The sequence below is a fragment of the Varanus komodoensis genome, unplaced genomic scaffold (assembly GCF_004798865.1).
Source record: "Varanus komodoensis strain SLA01 unplaced genomic scaffold, ASM479886v1 scaffold42, whole genome shotgun sequence".
Classification (NCBI taxonomy): Eukaryota; Metazoa; Chordata; class Lepidosauria; order Squamata; family Varanidae; genus Varanus; species Varanus komodoensis.
The window spans coordinates 6,063,685-6,085,880 of NW_025335972.1; the positions used below are offsets into that span (position 1 = coordinate 6,063,685).

At 41.5% G+C, this 22,196-nt stretch overlaps 1 protein-coding gene across 8 annotated transcripts in view; it reads right to left on the bottom strand.

Moving 5' to 3' along the window:
- RFX1 (regulatory factor X1) overlaps positions 1-22,196 on the bottom strand; it is an 88,944-nt gene that overhangs the window by 54,938 nt on the left and 11,810 nt on the right. For 2 of the 8 annotated variants that reach the window (XM_044443566.1, XM_044443562.1), the window contains one exon: positions 7,575-7,910. In XM_044443566.1, coding sequence (XP_044299501.1) covers positions 7,575-7,863 — 289 coding nt within the window. In that variant the 5' untranslated portion in view covers positions 7,864-7,910. The other 6 variants (XM_044443560.1, XM_044443559.1, XM_044443563.1 and 3 more) reach the window with 6 other exon arrangements.

Sequence of the window (22,196 nt, forward strand, 5' to 3'; positions counted from 1 at the left end):
TTCATACTCCACAGAAAACCAAGAGACTTAAGAACATAAATAATTGGGGAGAAGAATTCACAGAATCATGATGTTGTCATTACTACACAGCCGGGACATGATCAAGTCCATGATGGTCCCATAGCTATTAGTCTATAGTGACCCCCTACTCTGTTCTCAATACTAACTGAACTCACACACATTCTTGCACATTTAGTCAATAATGTACAATTATAATGCAAAAAGTTTTTTCACTGTAATCATCCATGCTTTCCTGGAAGCAAAAGCAAGTATTTCTTCTATGGTAGAGAATTCAACACAAGCTTCCCCTTTTACAACATATAACCACAGAAAATGCAAATACACCTTGAAGCGCTCTCCCTCCCTCCCTCCCTCCCTCCCTCCCTCAAGAAAGAGAAATACACTGACTTACTGACTTCTGCAAACTCACAGATACAATCAGTACTGTTCCAGGACATTTTGTTGCCTGAGAAGCTCCAGCAAGTACCTCCCATTTCTCAGCTGATGATATGGGCTAGTCAATACTTCTAAGCCTAATCTACCTTAGAGACTGGTCCTGATAGTAAAAAATGAGATATTTGGTTTCCAAAGAAAAGGTAAAACACCAATACAACATAAATAATGATGCATGCAGTCCTATATTTCTATCCATAACCTTCCAAACTAACAATGTTATGGACAGCCAATGCAGTTCAAGAGCAGAGCAGAGGCTAAAACTGCTCCTGTGCTCCCTTCAAATGTTTAGGCCATCGAAACAATTCCCCCTGCCCTTGAAGAGGGGTTCAGGCACCACATGGATTTGGCAGAAGGCAGCAGTGCTGCACTCCCCCTCTTCCCACCACCTTAGCTCCTGCCCTGAAGACTGCAACGGCTGAGAAGGTAGAGGAAGTGCTCTCTGAAAACAAAGTCCCCACAGCAACCCCCCAAAAAGCCTTATGAGATTGCAGAGGGGGCTCCTCCTCCTCCTATGACTGGTCAGGCAGCATCTATTGGTCATAGGATTGCACCCTAAGTCTATACTAGAAAAACATTCTATATTCCTAATAAGCTGCCCTGTCATGTAGCTTGGCCACGTATGTATTGCATCACTACCGGCATTCATTTCACATGTATCTGCACTAGGAATGAGATACATCAGTACCCCACTGGAAAATTTACCTTAGAGAAGCCCTAGGGAGGGAGTACAAAAACTTTATAACAGGTCACTAAAAGTCACTGGGTTAAGTCATCCTTTTGCTCTGTCTGAAACACCCAAGCAGTTAGGTTTGAATATAAAGGTAAGATGGAGTCTTGCCTGGAAGGGCCTGGATCCAGTCAGGATAGTCTAGCACAACAGGGGGGAAATGATACCACAACAGCAACAGCTGGACTTCTTCAAGTGGATGCTATGAAGTTCTGGGAGGCAGCCAGATTAGGAGCAAGTAGGGAAGTGGGACTAGAAAGAGGAGAGGAAAATGCTTCTTGCCAAGACTAGAGGGAGAAGAGTTTTCCACTTACAGCCACCTGCTCAGGTTTCCTTTGATGGGGAACCTGGAACTTCTGAGCAGGAAGCAACAGAAGAACTTCAGGCATATCCAAACCTGGGTTTGACATCTTTTATGGAAATGGTTAAGCCTCATGTGCAACTAAGCTAAGGAGTCACTTCTGTACAAGTGGATGATCGCTGCTATAGGGTGTCAATGAAGGAGTTCCAGTGGAAGGTCAGGTACTTTAAACAAAAAACAGTGGACATCTTGGTGATGTACCTCCACGCAAAAGAGATGGGAGGCATAAGTTCCTACCTTGAACAGGAAGTCTCCAAGTTGGTTGGGTCTCAGTGCTGTAGCTAAGGGGACAACTTACAAATGCCATTTACCTTTTGTGAGTACAGAGGCTATGGAACTAAGCAGGTTTAAAGTACTCCTTCCTCAAGATGATACCAGCTCTGCTATTCAACATTTGAAAAGCACCCTTTTGTTTCTCATATGACCTGCCCATATGCCTCTACCTTCTGCCTGAACATTACCTCAAATAAACTTCATTAATAACAAAACAGTCGTGTGGTACTTTTAGGACTAACATACTGAGACACACAAAAATGCCCTTTAAAATGCACACACACGTGCTGTTTTTAAAAAATGAATCAGTGCAGCTCTTATGGTAAGAAATAAAATCCTTTCAAAATCAGTTCAGGCAAAGGTAAAACCTTTTTAAAAAGAAAGGCAGCACTGTGCAACTAAGAAACACATCTAAGGGCAGTATCCAACTGTGCCATTTCATTTGTACAAATGATGTTGCAAAAGGGGGAACTAGGTTCTGGACTAGGCACAAGTGTAGAATCCAACTGAAGTTTTGTTAGCATAGGAATGTGTGTGCAATTGTGCATAAACTTTCTGCAACCCATTATGCAACATGTTGTACAACCACTTGCATATTCTGCTTGCACTACTGGTTGTGCAAGTGTAATAGGCATCTGCATGCACAACATTAAAGAGCTGGTGCAGATCCACAACCACTACTGGAATTTTAAACCAAACTGCAGAGGGAAAGGGGTATGACTGTAATATTCTAAACTTAACAAATGTTGTATCTATAGTATAAGCAGAAGGATAAAATGTCATATGGCCTCTTAATTACCACCCAGTTAGTTATGTTCCCCGTTTAATTTTCTTCTAATATTTTAACTTATTACAAAATTTCAACAAAAGAAAAGTAAAAATGTGGCTACATATTGATTTCAATGCTATATACACGAACATGCAAGTTTCTAAGAACTATACATATACTTCAACTAAAGCAGACAAAATAGCCAAGTTAGCACCCATTTGCAGGTGGCATCTAAACACCACATGATTTAATGTTAAAAACACTGTAAGATCTTCAATCCGTTGCATTACAGGAGATGAATGTTCATACTTCCAGTGTTGAAATATCAGTCTTTTAGCTGCAGAATGGTGCAGATAAATCTGTTCTGCATTGACTAGGCATTAACTTCCAGGAAGTAGGTCGATAATTTAAAAGAGCATGTACTTCAGCAGATATTAAAGAGTGTTCCAGTATAAAATTTTTGGAATAATGTCCTCCACTTAAAAAGGAGCAACTCTTGGGCATTTGCTGGACATATGCTATGTTATACCGCCAATAATTAGCTAACCTAAACACTTATTAAACAGTTGTGATGTTCAATACACATAGAACAAGATTTGTAGTGACCAAGAAATAATCCAAGATCCACAGACCCATCAGATACAGACATCAAAAGAGCAATTTCCTATTCCATACCTGTTTAAGATCCTGCATATCATATTTAATCAGCAGTAATAAGTATCAATAGACATGTTTCATAGGTCAATTTATATGACTGGCTGCAATAAGTGCTTTCAATAGCAGGGAAGAAACTGAAGTTGGAAAAGCAGCAGGGCAAAACCTAGGTGCTAACAAATGTTGCAACTGCAAGTGCTGTCATTCAGCTATGGCTGGCAAATAACATTTAGCTTGCAAGATAGAGAACAAAAACTCATCAGCTACATCTACCAGTACAAAAACATTTTCTTTCCAAAGTTTAAATCTGAATTTCCCCATAACATCAATAAAGCATGAGAAAACAGCTCAAAATGAAACTGACATAATATTATATGCCATATGTCTCTAACAGCAGTAACAAAGGGAGGAACCCTATCTGTTTTAATGCAATTCATTTGGAGAAAGGATTCAGACAGAAGATTTCCTAAACTGACCATGGTGGAAAATCAAACTTTACTGGAAAAGGAAAAATTCAATAAATTAGCCAATAAATAAGCTCAATAATATAAAGCAACATCCAGAAAACTAAACACATTGTCCTTAATTGGAATTATCTTTTCAAAGATAATTATGGTAGGCAGGACCCCCTCACACACAAAAGTTTTAAACTAAAGTACTGAGTTTTTGAAAATATTTTGCAGGCTGAAAGAATCCAACTTTTAACAAACAATCCAAGGCATAATATTCATCTAAAGTGATGCCCATCTATCTAAATTCCAGGAGATCATAATCAGTTTATTTGGGTTAACGAACATTTGAGATACCACTGGGAAGAAGTATTCCCAAATAATATATATGTAAATTAACATCAGGATACCACTGAAGTTGCTGATATATAGTCTCTCTGGTAGATATCAGTTTACATGTTGACCAATTAATTGAAAAGGTAGGTGAATAACCAGAAATCTTAACTGCTTCAAAGCTGAAACAAAAGACTGGAGCTTAGAAATAAACAATAAAAGATAACCAGTGCAAAGAATAATTTTAAATTCTAAACCATCATTCACAAAGTTATGTATATTATTATATTAATGCCTCTCTGAGGGACGGCAGGGTACCTGCTCCTCTAAAGGAGGCGGTAGTCAGGCCGGTCCTAAAGAAGGCGTCCCTGGATCCAGAGATGGCCGCCAATTATAGACCGGTGGACAACATCCCGTTTTTGGGTAAGGTGTTGGAATGGGTGGTGGCGAGACAACTCCAAGCATTCATGAATGAGACTGACTATCTGGACCTATTTCAGTCCGGCTTCAGATGCAGGAATGGTACTGAATCTGCCTTGGTCGCCCTGTATGATGACCTGTGCAGGGAGAGAGACAGGGGGAGTGTGTCCCTCTTGGTCCTCCTGGACCTCTCAGTGGCTTTCGATACCATCAACCATGGTATCCTTCTGGATAGGCTAGCGGGACTGGGAGTAGGAGGCACTGCTTGGCAGTGGTTCCACTCCTACCTCGACAGCCGATTCCAGAACGTGGTGCTGGGGGACTTGGCTCTGCGCCATGGCAGCTATGCCATGGAGTACCGCAGGGGTCCATTCTGTCCCCCTTGCTATTCAACATCTACATGAAACCATTGGGAGAGGTCATCAGGAGGCTTGGGCTGCGGAATCATCAGTATGCTGATGATACCCAGCTCTACCTCTCTTTTTCAACTGATCCAGGTAAGGCAGTGGCTGTACTGAACTGCTGCCTGGCTGACATAATGGGCTGGATGAGGGCCAATAAACTGAAACTCAATCCAGACAAAACAGAGATCCTGTTGGTGGGTGGTTCGGGCTCCTGGGTAGGTGACTTGGACCTTGCCCTGAAAGGGGCTGCATTCCCTCTAAAGGACAAGGTACGCAGCTTGGGAGTGCTCCTCGACCCAGAGCTGACCCTGGAAGCTCAGGTGACTGCAGTGGCGAGGAGCACTTTCCTTCAGCTTTGGTTAATACATCAGCTGTGTCCCTACCTGGAGGACGATTGCCTAGCGACAGTGACACATGCATTGGTTACTTCCCGGTTGGATTTCTGTAACGTGCTCTACGTGGGGCTGCCCTTGAAGACAGTCCGGATACTTCAGATGGTGCAAAATAGAGCAGCCAGGTTGCTGACGGGGACTGGGCGTTACTCTCATATAACCCCAATCCTCTACCAGCTCCACTGGCTTCCCATCGAAGTCCAGGCTCAATTCAAGGTGCTGGTTATTACCTATAAAGCCCTTAACGGCTTGGGACCTGGATACCTAAAGGAACGCCTTCTTCCGTATTTGCCCTCTCGCCCCCAGAGATCAGCAGCAGAGGCCCTCCTCCGGGAACCCTCCGTGAAAGACATTAGGAGGCAAAGTACCCAGAGGAGGGCTATCTCTGCGGTGGTGCCCCGCCTATGGAATGAGCTCCCCAGAGAGGTCCGCCTGGCGCCATCGTTATTTGTTTTTCGGCGCCAGGCTAAGACCTTTTTATTTCAACAATATTTTAATAACTTTTAACATCAGCTTATAGGTTTTAATCTGCAGCCAGGGTGGATCTGGATTTTATTTGTATTATGTTTTATTTTGTTTAAGCCATCCCGAAACTATGCGATGGGACAGCATACAAATACTCTAAATAAATAAATAAATAAATAAAAATTAAAAAAATTGAGAGCCAGTGTGGGGCAGTGATTAAGAGTGTAGAACTAGGGCTCAGGAGATCTGGGTTCTAGTCTCTTGTAGCCAACTGGGTCACTTCGGCCAGCCATAGACTCTCAGCTCAGCCTACCTCACAGAGTTGTTGCTGTGCAGATAAGATTGAGAGTAGCAGGAAAAGTATTATCTAAGCCACTCTAAGTTCTTTGTAAGAAAGAAGGTAGGATATAAATCTAATAAATACATTCTGTCTAGTGGCAGAGGTTCCAAATATAAATCAGGTCTCAGAGGAGAGAGTGGACATCCCTGCCTGGTACTTGCCCTGAGTGAAAATTAAAGGGAAAAAGGATATAAGTTATATCTACAGCACTGGAGATTAAGTACAGAATTCTGACTCATTTCAGGAACTGAAGATTCTTTCTCTTTTTTAACCCCACACACAGCAGGCATATGTAAGAATTTTGGCACAAAATAGCTAGGTGGGTATTTAAACCCTCCTCCTTCCTGGAGCACCATACTTAGTAAGGGACTCATGAAAAGTTTGGCCCTTACTTAATTCTGCATAGGTATATGCAGCCCCAAATCAGATCAAGAGCATGGTATTCAGAGAGGGAAGCATTGTACTCCTCTCCCACTCCCAGTTTTCATACTGAAATTTCACCCCACATCTAATCATGGGTGGGGGTGTTTAAAAAACAACAAAAAACTTTCACTGGAGCGTTCTCTCTCCCTCTCTCTCTCTCTCTCTCTCTCTCTCTCTCCTCTCTCTTTCTCTCTCTCTCTCTCTCTCTCTCCTTTTTTTCTATCTATCCATCATGTAGTGACATTCTGCCATGAAAACCAAGGGAGGGTTTTCCCTCCCTTCTGCTCCGGGATAAGCATGATCTTCATCCACACTGAGGCCTGATCCAGAGAACTTCTCTATCTCCATGACTCTCTTGTTTCCACAATGTGAAAAAGGTGAGGGAATGTTCAGCCAAAGCTGTCACTGCCTCTCCCTGAATCTTCTAAGCCTCTGCTTTTATTTATTCATTTTGAAAGACTGAGCAGGGACTGGCTTGCTTGGTGTACTGCCTGATAAGGAAGGGATGAGAACAATCCATGGAGATTTAGTGATTTTATTAATTCTTCAGCTCCCAGAGAAATAGCGCTATTGAGAAATTCTAGCTTTCACGGGTGCATTCAAGAGATTGCTCCTGCCAAGAGCCACTCCCCTTGTCCTTACATACATACTTGCCATTAAAAGCAGCAGAACCACGTATACACACACATTGCTCGGAAGCAGGCTGATGATATGCAGATATCCTCATGCACACTCAGAATGTTCCACCATGCCAGCAACCCCACCAGAAAGGAAGATGAAGACAGGCCACACTGTGTTTTACAACATATTTTAAAGATTTGCTGGCTCTGAGGTGACTGGGGGAGGTGGAAAAAGGGGACGGGAAGTTGAGAAAGTGCCAGGCCATTCACTGCCCCCCAGCCCCTTCTGGCAAGTGATGGCTGGTTGGGCTCTTTGGTCCTCCAGTTGTTATTGTTCTGAGAGGTGATAGAGCCAGTGGGGAACCCTTGGTTTTTCAGAGTCTACTTTCCTCAAAGGTTGTAAAATGTGACCCTCACACCTCCAGACTGAAGGCCTCACTCCCTTCCTGCCATTTCCCCCACCCCACCCTTGCCCCCCAGACACTTACCAGAGACAGTCACTACAATGTACTGCTGTGGGGCTGGTGTTGGTGTTTGCTGTCCAGTGGGTGGAGCCTGTGTCTGGGAAGGCGGGATTTCTGAGACATACTGTTTTGGAGTGGGCTGCTGCTGCTGTGCACCTTGCAATTCTGCCACATACTGCTGCTGAGCTGCTGCTGCCACCACCACAGGTGCCGCTGTGGCCGCCGTCGCTGCTGGCTGTTGCTGTGACTGTTGCTGCTGTTGTGACTGTTGTTGGGCTGCCTGTAATTCCGTTACGTACGCCTGTGTTGCCATGCCAACAGTGGGGAAAATGATAATAAATAAGGCTTTTTTTTGGCTTCCTTTCGTTGAAGAGGAAAAATAAATAGAACAAAAAAGAAAGAAAAAACACAATTAATCAATTATAAAGCATTTCACAGAGAGAAAAAACTCCCTACAGTTCTATTCACTGAGCACTAGCTTAATAATACACCATGCTTAACACCCAATTACAGTCAATTACTGAAAATAATAGAAGTAGGTACACTGATTACTTTATGTGGAAGTTCAGCCTGGAAATCTGACAGGCTAGAACACAACACTTTGTATTTACCCAGGTGTAATCTGCATGACTGCACAAGCCACATCTCTAGCATTCTTCCCATCCACAAACACATACCACACACATAACACCCATAACCTTCAGAAATGCTATTTCCCTCCACTGCTCAATAGCTCCAGCTCACGTTAGATGGGGAACTAAGAACCAAGTACAAGCTATGTAATCCCCAGGGTGGAAAGATGTATGTTTGAAAAACCCAGAGTCATATTGCTGCTTATTTGGCAAGTAGTGCTCCCATATTTCTTGTGCTGTACTCAGGAATGGAGCTAAGAGCACACAAGTTCCTGTTTTGTGAATGGAACTCTAAATTTGTATTTATGAAAGGAATCCAATACCTTAAAAATGGCCTTTGGTTTTAAATGCAGTCCATGATCTAAATTTAAATACACACACACATACACCACCACCCCCATATCAATAAAATAAATTATATGGGTATTTATTCTAGTCTACTCATTTAACATTTATCTGTTCACTTGGAATGAACAACAATCACCTCCAAGTAACCCAAGTAAAGTTAGAAAGAGATGCCTGCACACAGTGTCCATAACAAGTAAGACTGTGCTATAGAGGCTACATGTATATGCCTCAATTAAAAACTGTAAGTCCCAGTCCTTTACAAGTACCTAATACTACAGGAAACCTTCCAGAATATATCTTTATAGTTTTCAAAACATCAGAAGAATACAATATTTTTTTTATTAAGAGACAAAAACTTTTATCAGGATTGCATGTCATGAATTATATGACATAAACTGTTCAGTTCAGGACTGGATTTTCAATGTGTCTTCAAAGCAAACAGATGTTTTGGAAAGCAGAAAGGAAATCCAGCTGCTCTGATTCTTTATCCAGTAACAGTGGCACAAAGTTACAGACAGAGGACAAAAGCCTAAAGGGAAACCATAAGCTACAATAAGACCAATTGCAATTTCCTGACTAGGATGAAAACAAACATCAGAAACACAGGCCCTTTCTAACAAAGTAATACACTTGTCCTTAATTAATGGCTAGCTTTTTCTTTGGGTCTATTTGGCAATATTTAATAATACAGAAAGTGACACACATCTGTTCTCCTTCACTTCACTGACAGGGCACTGTATAAAAGAAAGCAAATCTTGCTATTTTTACACTTAAAGTTGTTTCTCAAATGTGGAAAACAATCAGGCCACTCTTAATGCCATGTTTAGGGATGGAAATCAGATGACTTGTGTTGTTCACCAGTGGTTTCTCTAAACACCTCTGTGAAACACAGGAATTCTTTGGAATCCTTAATGGGCTTTCACAACCATGGCTTATTCTGATCATGTGAACCAGATCAGTGAGAACATCAACAATGCAAGATCAGCTTCCCTCCCAGACAGCTTGCCTACAACTGTGAATCTTCACTTGCAATGTGAAATTTCAAGGGAATGGCACAGGTTTTTCAGAGTACACTCTTGCTTCATATAAGGCAAGACAACCACTTCCAACATTATCTTTTTTTAGCTGCATAAGGAAGTATGCAAACAAAAATGCATTTGTTTTGCAAAAATTTCTAATACATCGTACATGTTAATCAGAAAAGCAGAAGTGGCTATTGAGGATCCAGCTGTTTGTAATCCTGGGCCTGCTGTCAGTACACATAGGATGGCCCCAAGTATACATTCTAGACTATATCCCCAAACCTTTCAGTTAGGAGTTCCATGGCAGCCAAGTTTATGTAGGAAGCTTTCCCTGCAAGCAGAATGTTTGAAAGCTACACTGTTCTTCAATCTTATTTCCCTTGCATAAGAAATGTGTCTGAGATATCACAAGAGAAATGGTATTGCTTTTCACAGGATATCTAATGTATACTATCTTTCCAATTACACACAACTTTTATTGGGATTATGTGAAAGTACTGAGTAAACAAGATTTCTCATGATGAGCTTAAAAAAAATTTAAGGACAAGGATAGAGCTTCCACTAGAAAAGCTCATTCCTCCTATTGCCACCATTCCCTCCTGATCTACATATCCAGTAGAGCATGAGAAAGAAAATAAGAATAGTACTTTCAGTAGGCCAATCTGCAGGGAGTTGGAATTCACTGATCTTTGCATCAGACAGGCATTTCCATCTATGCTGTATGAACAAAGTTCATATTTTAAAGCAATTCTAGATTGCTTTACACACGCAGTAGACAAAGGAGGTCTTACTGTTGTTATGCAGAAAATTATTAAAAATATCCCACAGCTGCACTCTAACAAGATACATTCCATTTGGTAACTTTATTTGGATGCACGTGTAGAACAAGCTATAGTTGCTTTATCAGGTAGCTTTGCTCAGATAAAGCCTTTCCAATCTAACTGATTGGAGTGTAAGTTCAGTGTAACTCTCCCATTTGCAAGAGTACAGTGCAATCACAAATATATAAAGATATACACACAACAAGTCAGTGATATATGCAAGAAATAATCAATCCCATTTTAGATGCTATGTGTCACCACCTAAAAAGCAAAACACATAAGCAGCAAAAAAACACCACTTAGATAAAGTGAAGGACAAAAAACAATGGCTGAAGTAATCAGAACATTTATCTCAGAGCATAGGAGGCTACCTACTTGAAGTACATGACAGGAAGAGCACACCCTTTTTCCTCCATAGATGACCTCAGAGACAGAATGTTGACTCACAACCTTGCATCAAGCTATCTTTATACTGTTACAACTAAACAAGACTTTGCATTCTAGGAATCCTGAAAGCAAAGAACACATGAGCCTTGGCAAGAAAAGCACTGAACATGTCATTGTCTAACCTGAGAAGTTAAGTCTGGCGGCCATATCCATTCCAGTCTCCTATCCAGTAAGCCTCTATACTCAAGGCCAAGAACCCTTCTAGTTGAAACCTGATGGGGCCCACCAGATGCTAAACAAAAGACAACATGTGATCTCTGGCTTAGTTCCTTCTTTGGTACGTCACTTCACCTGTGCCCAGGAAGTCTTCTGAAGGAAAGAAGACAGCCTCTGTTTCTGGAGGAAACAGAACTGTCATTCTGCACTTCAGAAACACACTGCACTGTAGAGTTTGGTGCCCCAAGAAATCCTGAGACATTGACTAATCTGTGCAAACTCTCAATATTTGTAACACAGCTCTGCATAGGGAGCCAAAGGGCAAGAAACATTTTGGCAATAATTCTTAGGACTGCATACATCACCTGCATACATTCACCTATCTACAGTAATCTCCTTGCTAGCAAGGATGCTCCTCTGTCTGTAGCACACAGGCTTCTCCATAAACTCAATAGTTCAAATACCAGGAGCAAAGCACCATTCCTTTTAAGTGTCCAGATCAACTTACCCAACATGGCTATGTAGATGCAGTAGTCTTGGTGCTATTGTGAAATTCAGGTCATGGCAGCTGCCACTGTAGAGAATTATTATTTAGGATGGGTGATCTGGCCTCTTCACTTTAGATTGGATAATGTTGCAAAATCCCTGAAGATTTTGACACAGTGAGTCAGTAATTCCTGTGAACTTCTTTATGTGAAGTAGTTGCTTATTTGAATTGCTTTTTGTGGCATCAAGGGTGCTTCCACACTAAAGCTCTTTTGTACAGCTAGCTAAGAGCTCTTGCACATGATGGAATGGAAGTAGAACTGTAATTATGCGTCCACACAACACCTCACACTGTTCCATCAGCATACCAAAGGCAAAAATGAATGGTAATTATTGAACTGGTATGGGCTACCTTACCACCAAATCTTGAGAAAGTTTACTCAGAAATGAGTTCTATTCAATTCGATCTGCTTACTCATAACTGCAGCATTTAATCAGTGAAGGACTCTCCTTTGATATGGATTATCTTTCTTCTGAAATGGTTTATTCCACTCAGCCCCATTTTCCAAGGTCTTCTTTTTTCAATCCACTCATTTCCTTCTTTTAAATTTTGTTTTTGATTTGTTTCCTTGTGACTAATCAGCGAACAGAAATTGTTTACCTTTAAATCAAATTATGTGCTTGCCAAATGAGGCTGATCAGCCTGGGCCTCCCTGCCCACTCCTCTCCCAAGAGAAGGAAATGTAATAGTCCAAACAAAGATACACCCATGGGAATTGAAGAGGCATGACAAACTGTCTAAATCTCTAATATGTCACTACTCACATCAAAACCAGACTTCTTAAAAATGAAACAATAGTGTTAAAGTCCATTGTTTCAGGAGATTCTGCTTTTCTTTTGGATTAAAAAAACAGTGTTTTTCCTTGTTCAGAAAAAAGTCAGAAAAATCTTAAAAAAAAAAAAAGAGGGATTACAAATGAATTACAACATGATAGGAATTTCCCATAGAATGTGAATGAATCAGTCGTGGTAAATACACAATAAATCCTTGTCCTGAATAGCCATAATCTCAACTCTGAGCAGGAAAGCAGAGTCTATTACAATGATTTGTGCAGTCCTTAGTTCCTTCCATCCCCAGTTTCACAAATAACAATCTTAATGCTATTTTGAACACTAGAGTCTGCTTATTGGCTCCTCTGTTAGAGTCTGTGCCTGTAGACTCCTCTTTTACTGCCTGTTGGGGCTCCCTGCTCCTTGCTATTTTAATCCTTGAGAATGTTTCAAATTAAACAAAAAAAAAATCAACTGAGAAGCCAGTATAATTGAACCCAAAGGGCTACCATCTAGCATCAAATTTATTTGGGTCAAAACAGTACTTCTATTTTTTTGAGCTCAGACACTACCTCTGTCTTGTACTTTCTTGGGCACATGATTTAAAGTGCTTTAAAAGGTAGAAAGAACTTGATGGACTGAAGGGATGAAAGACGAGACTGAGTCAGAAGGTGAAAACAAGTGAGTGAAGCAAAGAGGGAGAGAAGAAGCAGGACATGTCTGCATTATTTTTTTTTCTTCAGGGTTTGGGTGAATGTTACTTGTTTCTCTGGGTCAGTCCTTCATCTACCCCCATTTCCCCTCCCCTCATCCTCTGAGTAAGGTTATTCTTTCTCCTTTGGGGGTTTCTTTTTGGGAGGGGGTCTGAGTTTCTGTGTCTCCCACTCCATTTTCTCCCTCTCCTGCCCTCTCTGTGTGTCTATTCTCCCCCTAGCCCTCTGAATCTGTGACTTTCCCCTTCTTCTCTCCCACACACTGCATCCTGGGAAAAAGAAAGATGGTATGAGTGTGTTTATTTATTATTTATTTAAAAATTTGTATGCCATCCTTTATATAAATATCTCAGGACAGCTTACAGCAATTTAAAAGAACAATTTAAAAAAGCATCTAATAACATCCAATAACAATGTTGGCTAATAAAAAGAGAAATCTTCTGTGAGGTTGCCTTCTGTACAATGGGAGTTTTGTGTTTGAGCAAAGCTACTACAATAGTGATTTTCTGAATAGGCATTTCTCCATGGCAGCTATTTTGCAATTGCCTCCATGAGTGTCAAAATTCCAAACAGATCCATAAGTCCCAAAGGACTGTAGGTCCCTGTACTCTGAATGAAAGTACTTATGTGTAAGCTTTCTTTTAGTACAGTATTTATTTATTTGCTGGGGGGGGGGCTTTTAGTTATTTACAGGGTGGCCATTTCTATGCCACCCTGTAACCCAAAGGTTCTCTGGGAGGCTTACAATCCTAGAACATAAAAATGTATATAAATACAATAAAACAATTATTGATCATATAAAAGATAAAACAATAAATAAAATAAAATAGACTACTAAATGAGTGGTAGAAAAATACCTCACTTAATTGGCAAAGTGCTTGGAAATCTGGTGCAGAATTGTGGGAATTTTATATACTTCATTCTCATGCAGGGTTGATGCTGAAAAATGGCCTAAAATGATGGTCATTCCCAGAGAGTTGACCTTTTTAAAGTCCTCTTTCTTCACAAGTATCCTTTCTGGATTCTTTTGCCCCTTGGAAATGTGCTGCTGGCCAGGTGTTTCTGTCATCCCAGTGAAGCTAGGAAAGACAAGATCATTTTTCTGTAGCCAGGCACCATGTCATCCACGGCACTCTGCTTACACTACATTCCAAAGGTTCCTGTGCACTTGGTCATTCCTTCCAGAACAGACCAAACTTGGAAATGACCTGGCTGTTTTTAGACCCTGGGAAGATTTAGCTACTGGGCCTGACAGCGGTATGGAATGCCTACACAAAGATCAGACTCTCAGCAAGTTGCTAATTTCAGGGGCTCATACAGCCATGTATGTTTCTCCTCTCATTTTCTTACATCAAGCACTCATATTATCTGAACTCCATAATCAAGTGCGGAGACAGGAAGGCCTCCCTGCCTGTAACTATTATTCAACAAGGAAGATGAAACAACCTACCACATGCTGCAGAATGTTGTGAGCCGCCCCGAGGCTTCAGCGAATGGGGCGGCATAAAAATGTTTTAATTAATAAATAAAATAAATAAATAATTGGCAAAATAACAATATCTAGACAGCATCTGTTTATTGAGGCTCAACACTTAAAGAGAATGCTACAGTCAACACAAACTTTTGGATGTAGCATGCAACTTTTGTAGGAGTTATGACCAAAAATGCCATTACTCTGAATCTGGTAATTCAACCTACTCTTTCACGAAATTACCTTGTTTCATGTGAAACACAAATGTTCCAACAGGTCGTAGATCACAGAATAGCAGAGCTGGAAGAGGCCACGAAGGCATCAGGTCCAACTCCCTGCTGTTGCAGGACACCAATTTATACCATCCCACTCAGTTTCTTTTTGAATGTCTCTAGTGTGGGAGAGCCCACAATCTCTCTAGGCAACTGGTTCCACTGTCGTATTGCTCTGATAGTGAGGAAACTTTTCCTGATATCTAGCCTTAACCTGGGTTGTCACAACTTCACTTGATTATTATGTGTCCTTCACTCTGGTATCAGAAAGAAAAGATCTTGTCCTTCCTCTTTATGACAGCCTTTGAGGTACTTATAGAGGAATATCATGTAACCACTCAGTCTTCTCTTCTCATGGCTGAGTATGCTCAGTTCTCCCACTCTCTCCTCATAGTGCACTGCTTCCAAACCCTGGATCATTTTTGTTGCCCTCCCCTGGACCCTTTCTAATTTACCTGCATCTTTCTTAAATCCTGGACACTGCATTCCAGATGGGGTCTGACTAGTGAGGAGTATAGGGGAACTACTACTTCTATTAATGCATCCCAAAATAGCATTTGCCATTTTGGTGGCTGCATTGCATCGAGTGCAGAGAATGATGTCATCCAAAGAACTGTAAGTTTTTAGCCATAGTTTACCAGGAAGTAATTCTATCCAAACCCCACTAAAATGAAAAGAAGCTGTAAATGGTGCAATAATGAGTGAACATGAGATGAGCACAGGCACCATTTACAGCTGGCACTACTGCTAAAAAGTGGAGTATTCTCAGGACCTGTGAAGTGAATGTCTACTTCCCAAGCAGAGCTCCTGGGATACCATTACCAAAGGTATCTGTAACCAAGCTCTAGCACTACTCAGTCAGTTTGCCCAGCAGATGCCATTACCAAATGGTTCTCCTACAACTAGAGGGAAAAAGCAGTTGAGAGTCTCCTTGTCACATCCATAGTGTGTAAATCCCATTCCCACCAATGCCTCAGGCACTGAAAAAAAACCAGTGCTAAAGTGAACAAGGAGAAACTGTGATCTTTTTGCTTTGTTCCAATTAAAGAGGCGTGACTAAGGAAATTCCTACAAGGATTCCTTTATTTCCTTCTCATTTTAAGCCTAAAGTGGTAGGAGGTGGTTGTACAAAGTAGGCATGGCAGCTTCCTTCAGGCCAAGAGGGAACAGTAGAAAAAATCCAGTTAGGGTAACCCCATGTGCAGCAAAAGCAAATTTCAGTAAATCCCCATCACTCCTCCAATGACAATAAATGGTAACCAAATTAGCTCTGACATGTGCTCATATACCCCATCACCTTCCCCCATTGTGGGAAGGAGGTGGGGTACACACAGTAGAAGGGAAATCTCACATGCAGAGAAACAGTTTATTTGTTTTTAAATTCAATTTCATTTTTTTCATACGGCACACAATATAAAAACCTGCCGATTTCAGAAGGCCTCATTATATTAATAAAGCTCAAGCATAAGCAGCATACAATTAATCAATCTTTCCACAAGTTTTCTCCTTTTCTCAAACTTTATGGCCATGGAAGACAGGCATATTGTTTGAGGCTGATTAATAATCTAATAATTTTGCACAAATATTTTCTCCAGATAATTCCTGTTATAATGTTCCTTAAGCATTATATCCTAGGCTAGAATCAACCCAAACAGCACATCCTTGTCGTACAGCAGGTTCTATTCTACCTGAGCTGTCAGCTTCTAACCTAAACACAGCCCCTTAAAGCTTCCAAAAAAGCAGAAGACAAGATAGCTTCAGTACCTCCTACTCACAACTCTCCTGCTGTCCTCCTGCTCCTGTATGGCACACCTAGAACCCTACTTGCCACAGCAGAAGGTGGTGGAAAGCAGAACTATGAATCTTTGCATAACCCAATATTGAAAAATGTTATCACACACTATGACATCACAATAGTAGGTGAGCATAATGGTACATTTCAATGCAAACTTTTTAGCAGGGCCTTTTTGCTGTTTTTGTGTAAAACATCTGAAAATGTGAAGCAGCATGGTAAGTCTTGGACATATAAACTCTGATTTCACAGCATTATCTCTGGGTGTCATACAGGAAAGAAACATAATTTTAACATATCATGATGTATTTAAATAACACTTGTTTTACATCCTGTGAAGGAATGAAAACATGGCCAAAGTTAGATGTAACCAAATACATTTTATGGACACTTAAATGGTACAATACCATGCACTTCATTTGCAACAATTATCACAACTGAATGCAGTCATCATCTACTGTAGGATCTCTATCCAACTTTGAACTGTTCTCTTATGCCACACCGTATAGTGCAATGGCCTCTGCCTTCTTAACAGCAATGTTGGATCAGACCAATGGTCCATATAGTCCAGAATTCGGTTCATACATCAGCAAATTAGCTGCAGGTAGGAAACTCACAAGCAAGATATGAGTGCAACAGCGGGTCCTAAGCCATGTTCCCTGCCAAATGGAGTATGCAGGCATACTTCCGCTAACAACGGAGGTAGCATCTAGCTATTAGTAGCCATTGATAGCCTTATCCTCCTTGTTGTTGAAGCCCCATTGGTGAGGGTGTTCAAAGATAGGCTCGACATGCATATGGTGGGCATGTCATGAGCGGAGCCAGCTGGAGCCAGGGGTCAGACTAGATGGTCCAAGAGGTCCCCTTCTGACTCGCTCTGTTTCTATGTTCCTATGTATTTGTCCAATCCCCTTTAAAAGCCATTCAAATTGGTGCCTTTCACTAAATCATGTGGAAGTAAATTCCACAGTTTAACTAAACATATATGAACTACTTTTATCTGTCTGGTGTCTTCCACCAGCTTCATGGAATGTCCCTGAGTTTTAGTATTATGGGAAAGGGAGAAAACTATCTTCCTGTTTACATTCTCTATACCGTGCATAATTTTGTACTTCTCTCTCATGCCTCCTTTTTTCCCCTAAGCTAAACAATTGCAGAAGTCATAATCATTCTTCACAGGGAAGTTGCTACATCCCCCTCCACTTTTTTAAAGTTTTTCAACTCTACAGAACATTTTCTAGATACACTCTGCAGAAGTGTATACAGTATTCTAATGGTGGTTGCACCACGGATTTGTATAAGAGGAGTACGATTTGTGCAGCATTATTTCCAATTCCTTTCCTAATTTTGCCTAACAGAGAGCTTACCTTTTTCACAGCAGCATATGGGGTTGACATTTTGATTGAACTGAGTGCCACATGAAATCTTTCTTTACCAATAGCTCAGATCTCATCAGCTTATATTTGAAGTTAGATTTATTTATTTATTTTGCCTCAACATGCATCACTTTACACTTGCTTACCCTTTGGTCCTTTTCTCCCAGTCTGGAAAGATCCTTTTGGAGCTCCCTTTTGTTTTAAGCATCCTATATAATTTGGGTCATCAGCAACACTTCTCTGGTCATCAGGCCTACTAATGTGAGACTTATCATTTTTATTCTCCACTATATTTTAACCATCAATATCATCCAACAATGAGAGAGGGCTCCCGTGACTCAAAAAGGTATTTAGAAGACAAAGTTTCCTACAATTTTTTTTGTCACCCTGTGTAACAAGGTGCATCCCCTATACAAAAATTAAAGTACAAGGACCTGTTCTTTCTTTTATCTGGTCAATAGAGCAGTCACAATAAATATTTGCATTTTGAGTTTCTCAGTCAATAGTGTAAAGGTTTAGACAGGATATGAAAGACTTACTCAAAATAGGCCTCAAAAGCACACCTTATCATCACAGGATGAAATAACAATGCTTTTAGAAATCATTACTACACTATGAATTCGCAAGTACATTTCACAGCAGTTTGCTCCACTTAAGGATCCTGACATAAGGATGTTAATTCCACCTTGCTATAATGGGCTTAGACCACTCATAGCCAATACTAAATTTTATGCTGTGTTGGCCTGTTTGTTAGGTTAATAGCATTGCTTTATTTGGGATTTTTTTTGTTTCAATGTTATGTTTTAAATTGCAAAATACTCAAAGAAATATATTTTGAAACATTTAGTGAATTAAACAAAAAATACACATATGAAATTGCATGGCACTGCTTCTAATTAAAACTTAATCTGGTTTGTCACCACAAGGACCCCAATGCTTATGCACTAGCACTTCTCAAGTGTTCCACTTCAACTAGTTACTTACTGATTACAACTGACTCAGCAGATTACAGGCGGCACTTGTCCTCCTAAACACAACTGCAAACCAGTTTGATCAAGCAAAGAAGTAATCCGCAGATCAGGGCTCATCACATGTAAACCAGCACAGAGACTCAAACATTATTGCCTGCTCCGATCAACATCTGCAATCAAAAGCCACACATACTACCCAACGTCCCTTAACTAGAGGGAATCTAAGACTTCTGCATGTAATGCATTCTTTCTGCCATCAAGCTACAAAACCTTAACTACAGCAAGAAGAGCACTGACTGCTCTCTTTTAAGAATAAACATCTAAATTTGTAGATTCTTCTGGCCCTCTCAGGAGTATATCTGCCTCCAAGTACTGTACATTTACCAAATGTGAGAAGCTACCTAATGCTGAGACAAACCAATGATAAATCCGAATCTATACTGATTACTCCCTAGCAATGCTTCTCAAGAAGCTCGGACAAAGTGTTTCCAAGCCCAGTTACTCGAGACCCCTTTTAAACAAGCCCGAACGTTGAACATTCTGAATGCAACTTATAGCCTCGCCCCACCAAAGTCCCTCCATGGAGTCAGTATGACATCACTTGTCTCCAAATCCTTCTGAATGTTTTTAAAGCCACGATGTCACTCTCTATTACTCCTAAACGACCATGTCTAATGTTTTAACGATGATGATGACGACGACCACTAACTTTTAAAATTTATTACCGCTGCGCGACGTCAGTCATTTTAACCAAACAGGAAAACCTGCTGTCCTTGACGTCACCGCGACATTGTGACGCGTTCTGAAGTCAACTACCTTAGTTGAGTGAGCAGTTCACGCCCATGCCCTCCTCTCTCTAAGCCTTATTGGCTGCCCTCAGGGTTCCTACCAGCGTCTGTTGGCCTGCTCGCCCACCAATCACTGGGAAGTGTTGAAGCCCCGCCTGTCAGGGCCTGGGCCCTTTTCCGACAAACCCTGTTTGGAGTGGCCTCCATGGCGGGGCCCAAAACCCGGAAAAAATCACTTGTCTGCTTCACCTTTCCCGACTGTCTCGGAAAAGGCGAGGGGAGAACCACAGGCTCCGCCATTTTGCCGGGGAGAAGGGAAGGGTAATGGACTTGGACCCACCTGGACCGTCCCGGCCCTGCGAGGCCGCGTCCCCTCAGGGGGAGGGGCGGGGACGGAGTCGCGACTATCGTGCCCTCTCTCGATTTTGGCGGGAATCGCGCTGAGGCGGGAAGGGTTGGTGGTTGTTGTTGTTGTTGCCGGGTTTCCTGGTCGCCACGACTACGGTGGCTATGGCGCCCTCCGTGTTCCCTCACCGGGGCAACTGTTGCTACCCACCTCGGCGCGGGGAGGGGGGAAATGGGTGGTGCCCGAAGCCCATTGGATGCCGTCGAAGTTCCATTGGACTGTTCTTTTGTCAGTCAGTTGTCAGTACTTCCTCCTCCCCGTTAGTGCTAAACCGCACCTTTCGCCGGATGCTTTGCCTTCCTATTGGCCAGTCCGGTATTCCGATCTACGGATTTGACTACGAGCATGTCCTTCTGATATAAAAGGAGTGTCTTAAAGACAGCGGGAACAGATTGGGAGCTGGCACTTTGCTACTGGCTAATAGGCTTGTCAGTAAAGCGGTAGGGTGCGTTAGAAGTTTCGCCTTAGAAAGCTGAGTAAGAGCGCATGCATGTGTTGCAGCATCCTGGGAAATGTAGTTCACTTGTGGCAGGATGACTTCTCTGGTGGTGTAGCTTTATGCTCCTTCGTATCAATATCGTTGGGTGGATATGTATGCATTAGGAACCGTGGTGGATCAGATCAAAGAACTGTTTGTCTAGTCCAGCATGTTGTTTCGCACAGTGGCCAAGCAGATACTTAAGGAACGCGCACAAGCAGGGCATGAGCAAGGTCTGAGGCCGTTCTCCAGCAAATTGGTAGGCAATCAGAGGCATGGTCCTCGCCAAAGTACCACTGATAGGTCATGATGGCCTTCTCGGTTGAGTGATCATTTTTAATAGTTTACCACAATATCTGAAAAGAACTGTTTGCTGCAACTCTGAAAATCTTAACAAAGTAAGGGAATCATCATTAGCTTGGTGGATGGCCAGTGACCTCTCCCTTGCTATGCCTTCTGGAGCTTCAGTATAACTCCCAGTCTTGGGCCGGAAGACTAAGCAAAAATGTAGGTAGCTAGAATATGTGGAATGACTTCAGCCTTGATGTTTGTGCATCATGCAAGCAGTGAATTACCAAACAGTCTGCATGATTTTGAGAGAAGTTACAGAGGAGGATGGATACCTCCTGCCAGAAGGCTGCTTTGCCACTTGTTCAGGGGATTTCAGGTGAAGAAGTAATGCAGTGGGGAGGGTGAATAATCTGCTATGGCACCAATTTCATCTAGATCACTTTTCTCCTAGCTGGACTTGTGTTTGGTCTTGGGGCCTGACTGTGGGGAAAAACAGCTGAGGGGGGACCTGGCAGATGGGGAAATGGCCAAGAATCCTCTCCCACTCATCACTATCCCACTTGCAGTTGCCCTACCCCTACTAGAATGCTCTTCGATGTGACCTGCTATGAAGGACAGGATTTTGCTGCCATCATGTTTAGTTTGAGCCTTAGGAGAGAAATGTTGAAGATGTACATATTCAGTAATAATAATAAATAGATGAAATGATGGAAGGTAAGCAAAAGTCATTGCAACATAATTGAACTCCCATTTTCCCTTGTTGCCTTCACCCTTTCCTTCCTCTTCTCTTTTTGTGACCATCCCTTCTGTTAAATGTTTTATTGTATGTTCAGAAATAAGTTCTTTTCTGATTTTGGGGGATTGTTTTTTGTTTTTTATACTATCTTCGTTATGGTCTGGGGGTCTTTTTTGGTGGGGAATACTGGCGCTATGTCAGGTATCTGATTTTTGATGTTTTTATATTTTAGAGGCTTTGTAAGAAGAAATATTAGTGTGAATACAGAACAAACATTGCAAGAATTATTTTTTCAATACATCACAACGAACATAAATGGCCCCTGAGGAAGGAAAAAGATTTTTTTCCCACACCACATTGGGAAAAATAATATTTTCTACAGACACCTAAGAACTTTTTCGTGTCATAATAGTTGCAAGTGAACATTTTTTGAGAAAAGAATGGGTGAAGGAAATTTATATAACCGATACCTCAACATGATTTGAAGGAGTTTAATAAGCACCTCCAATTCAACAAGCAATTCTTGATCCTGTTGGTCCCTTTTAGATTCTTGTTGGAAAGTATAGTGATAAAGAAATTGCCATGATTAATGTGCATGGTCCTAATAAA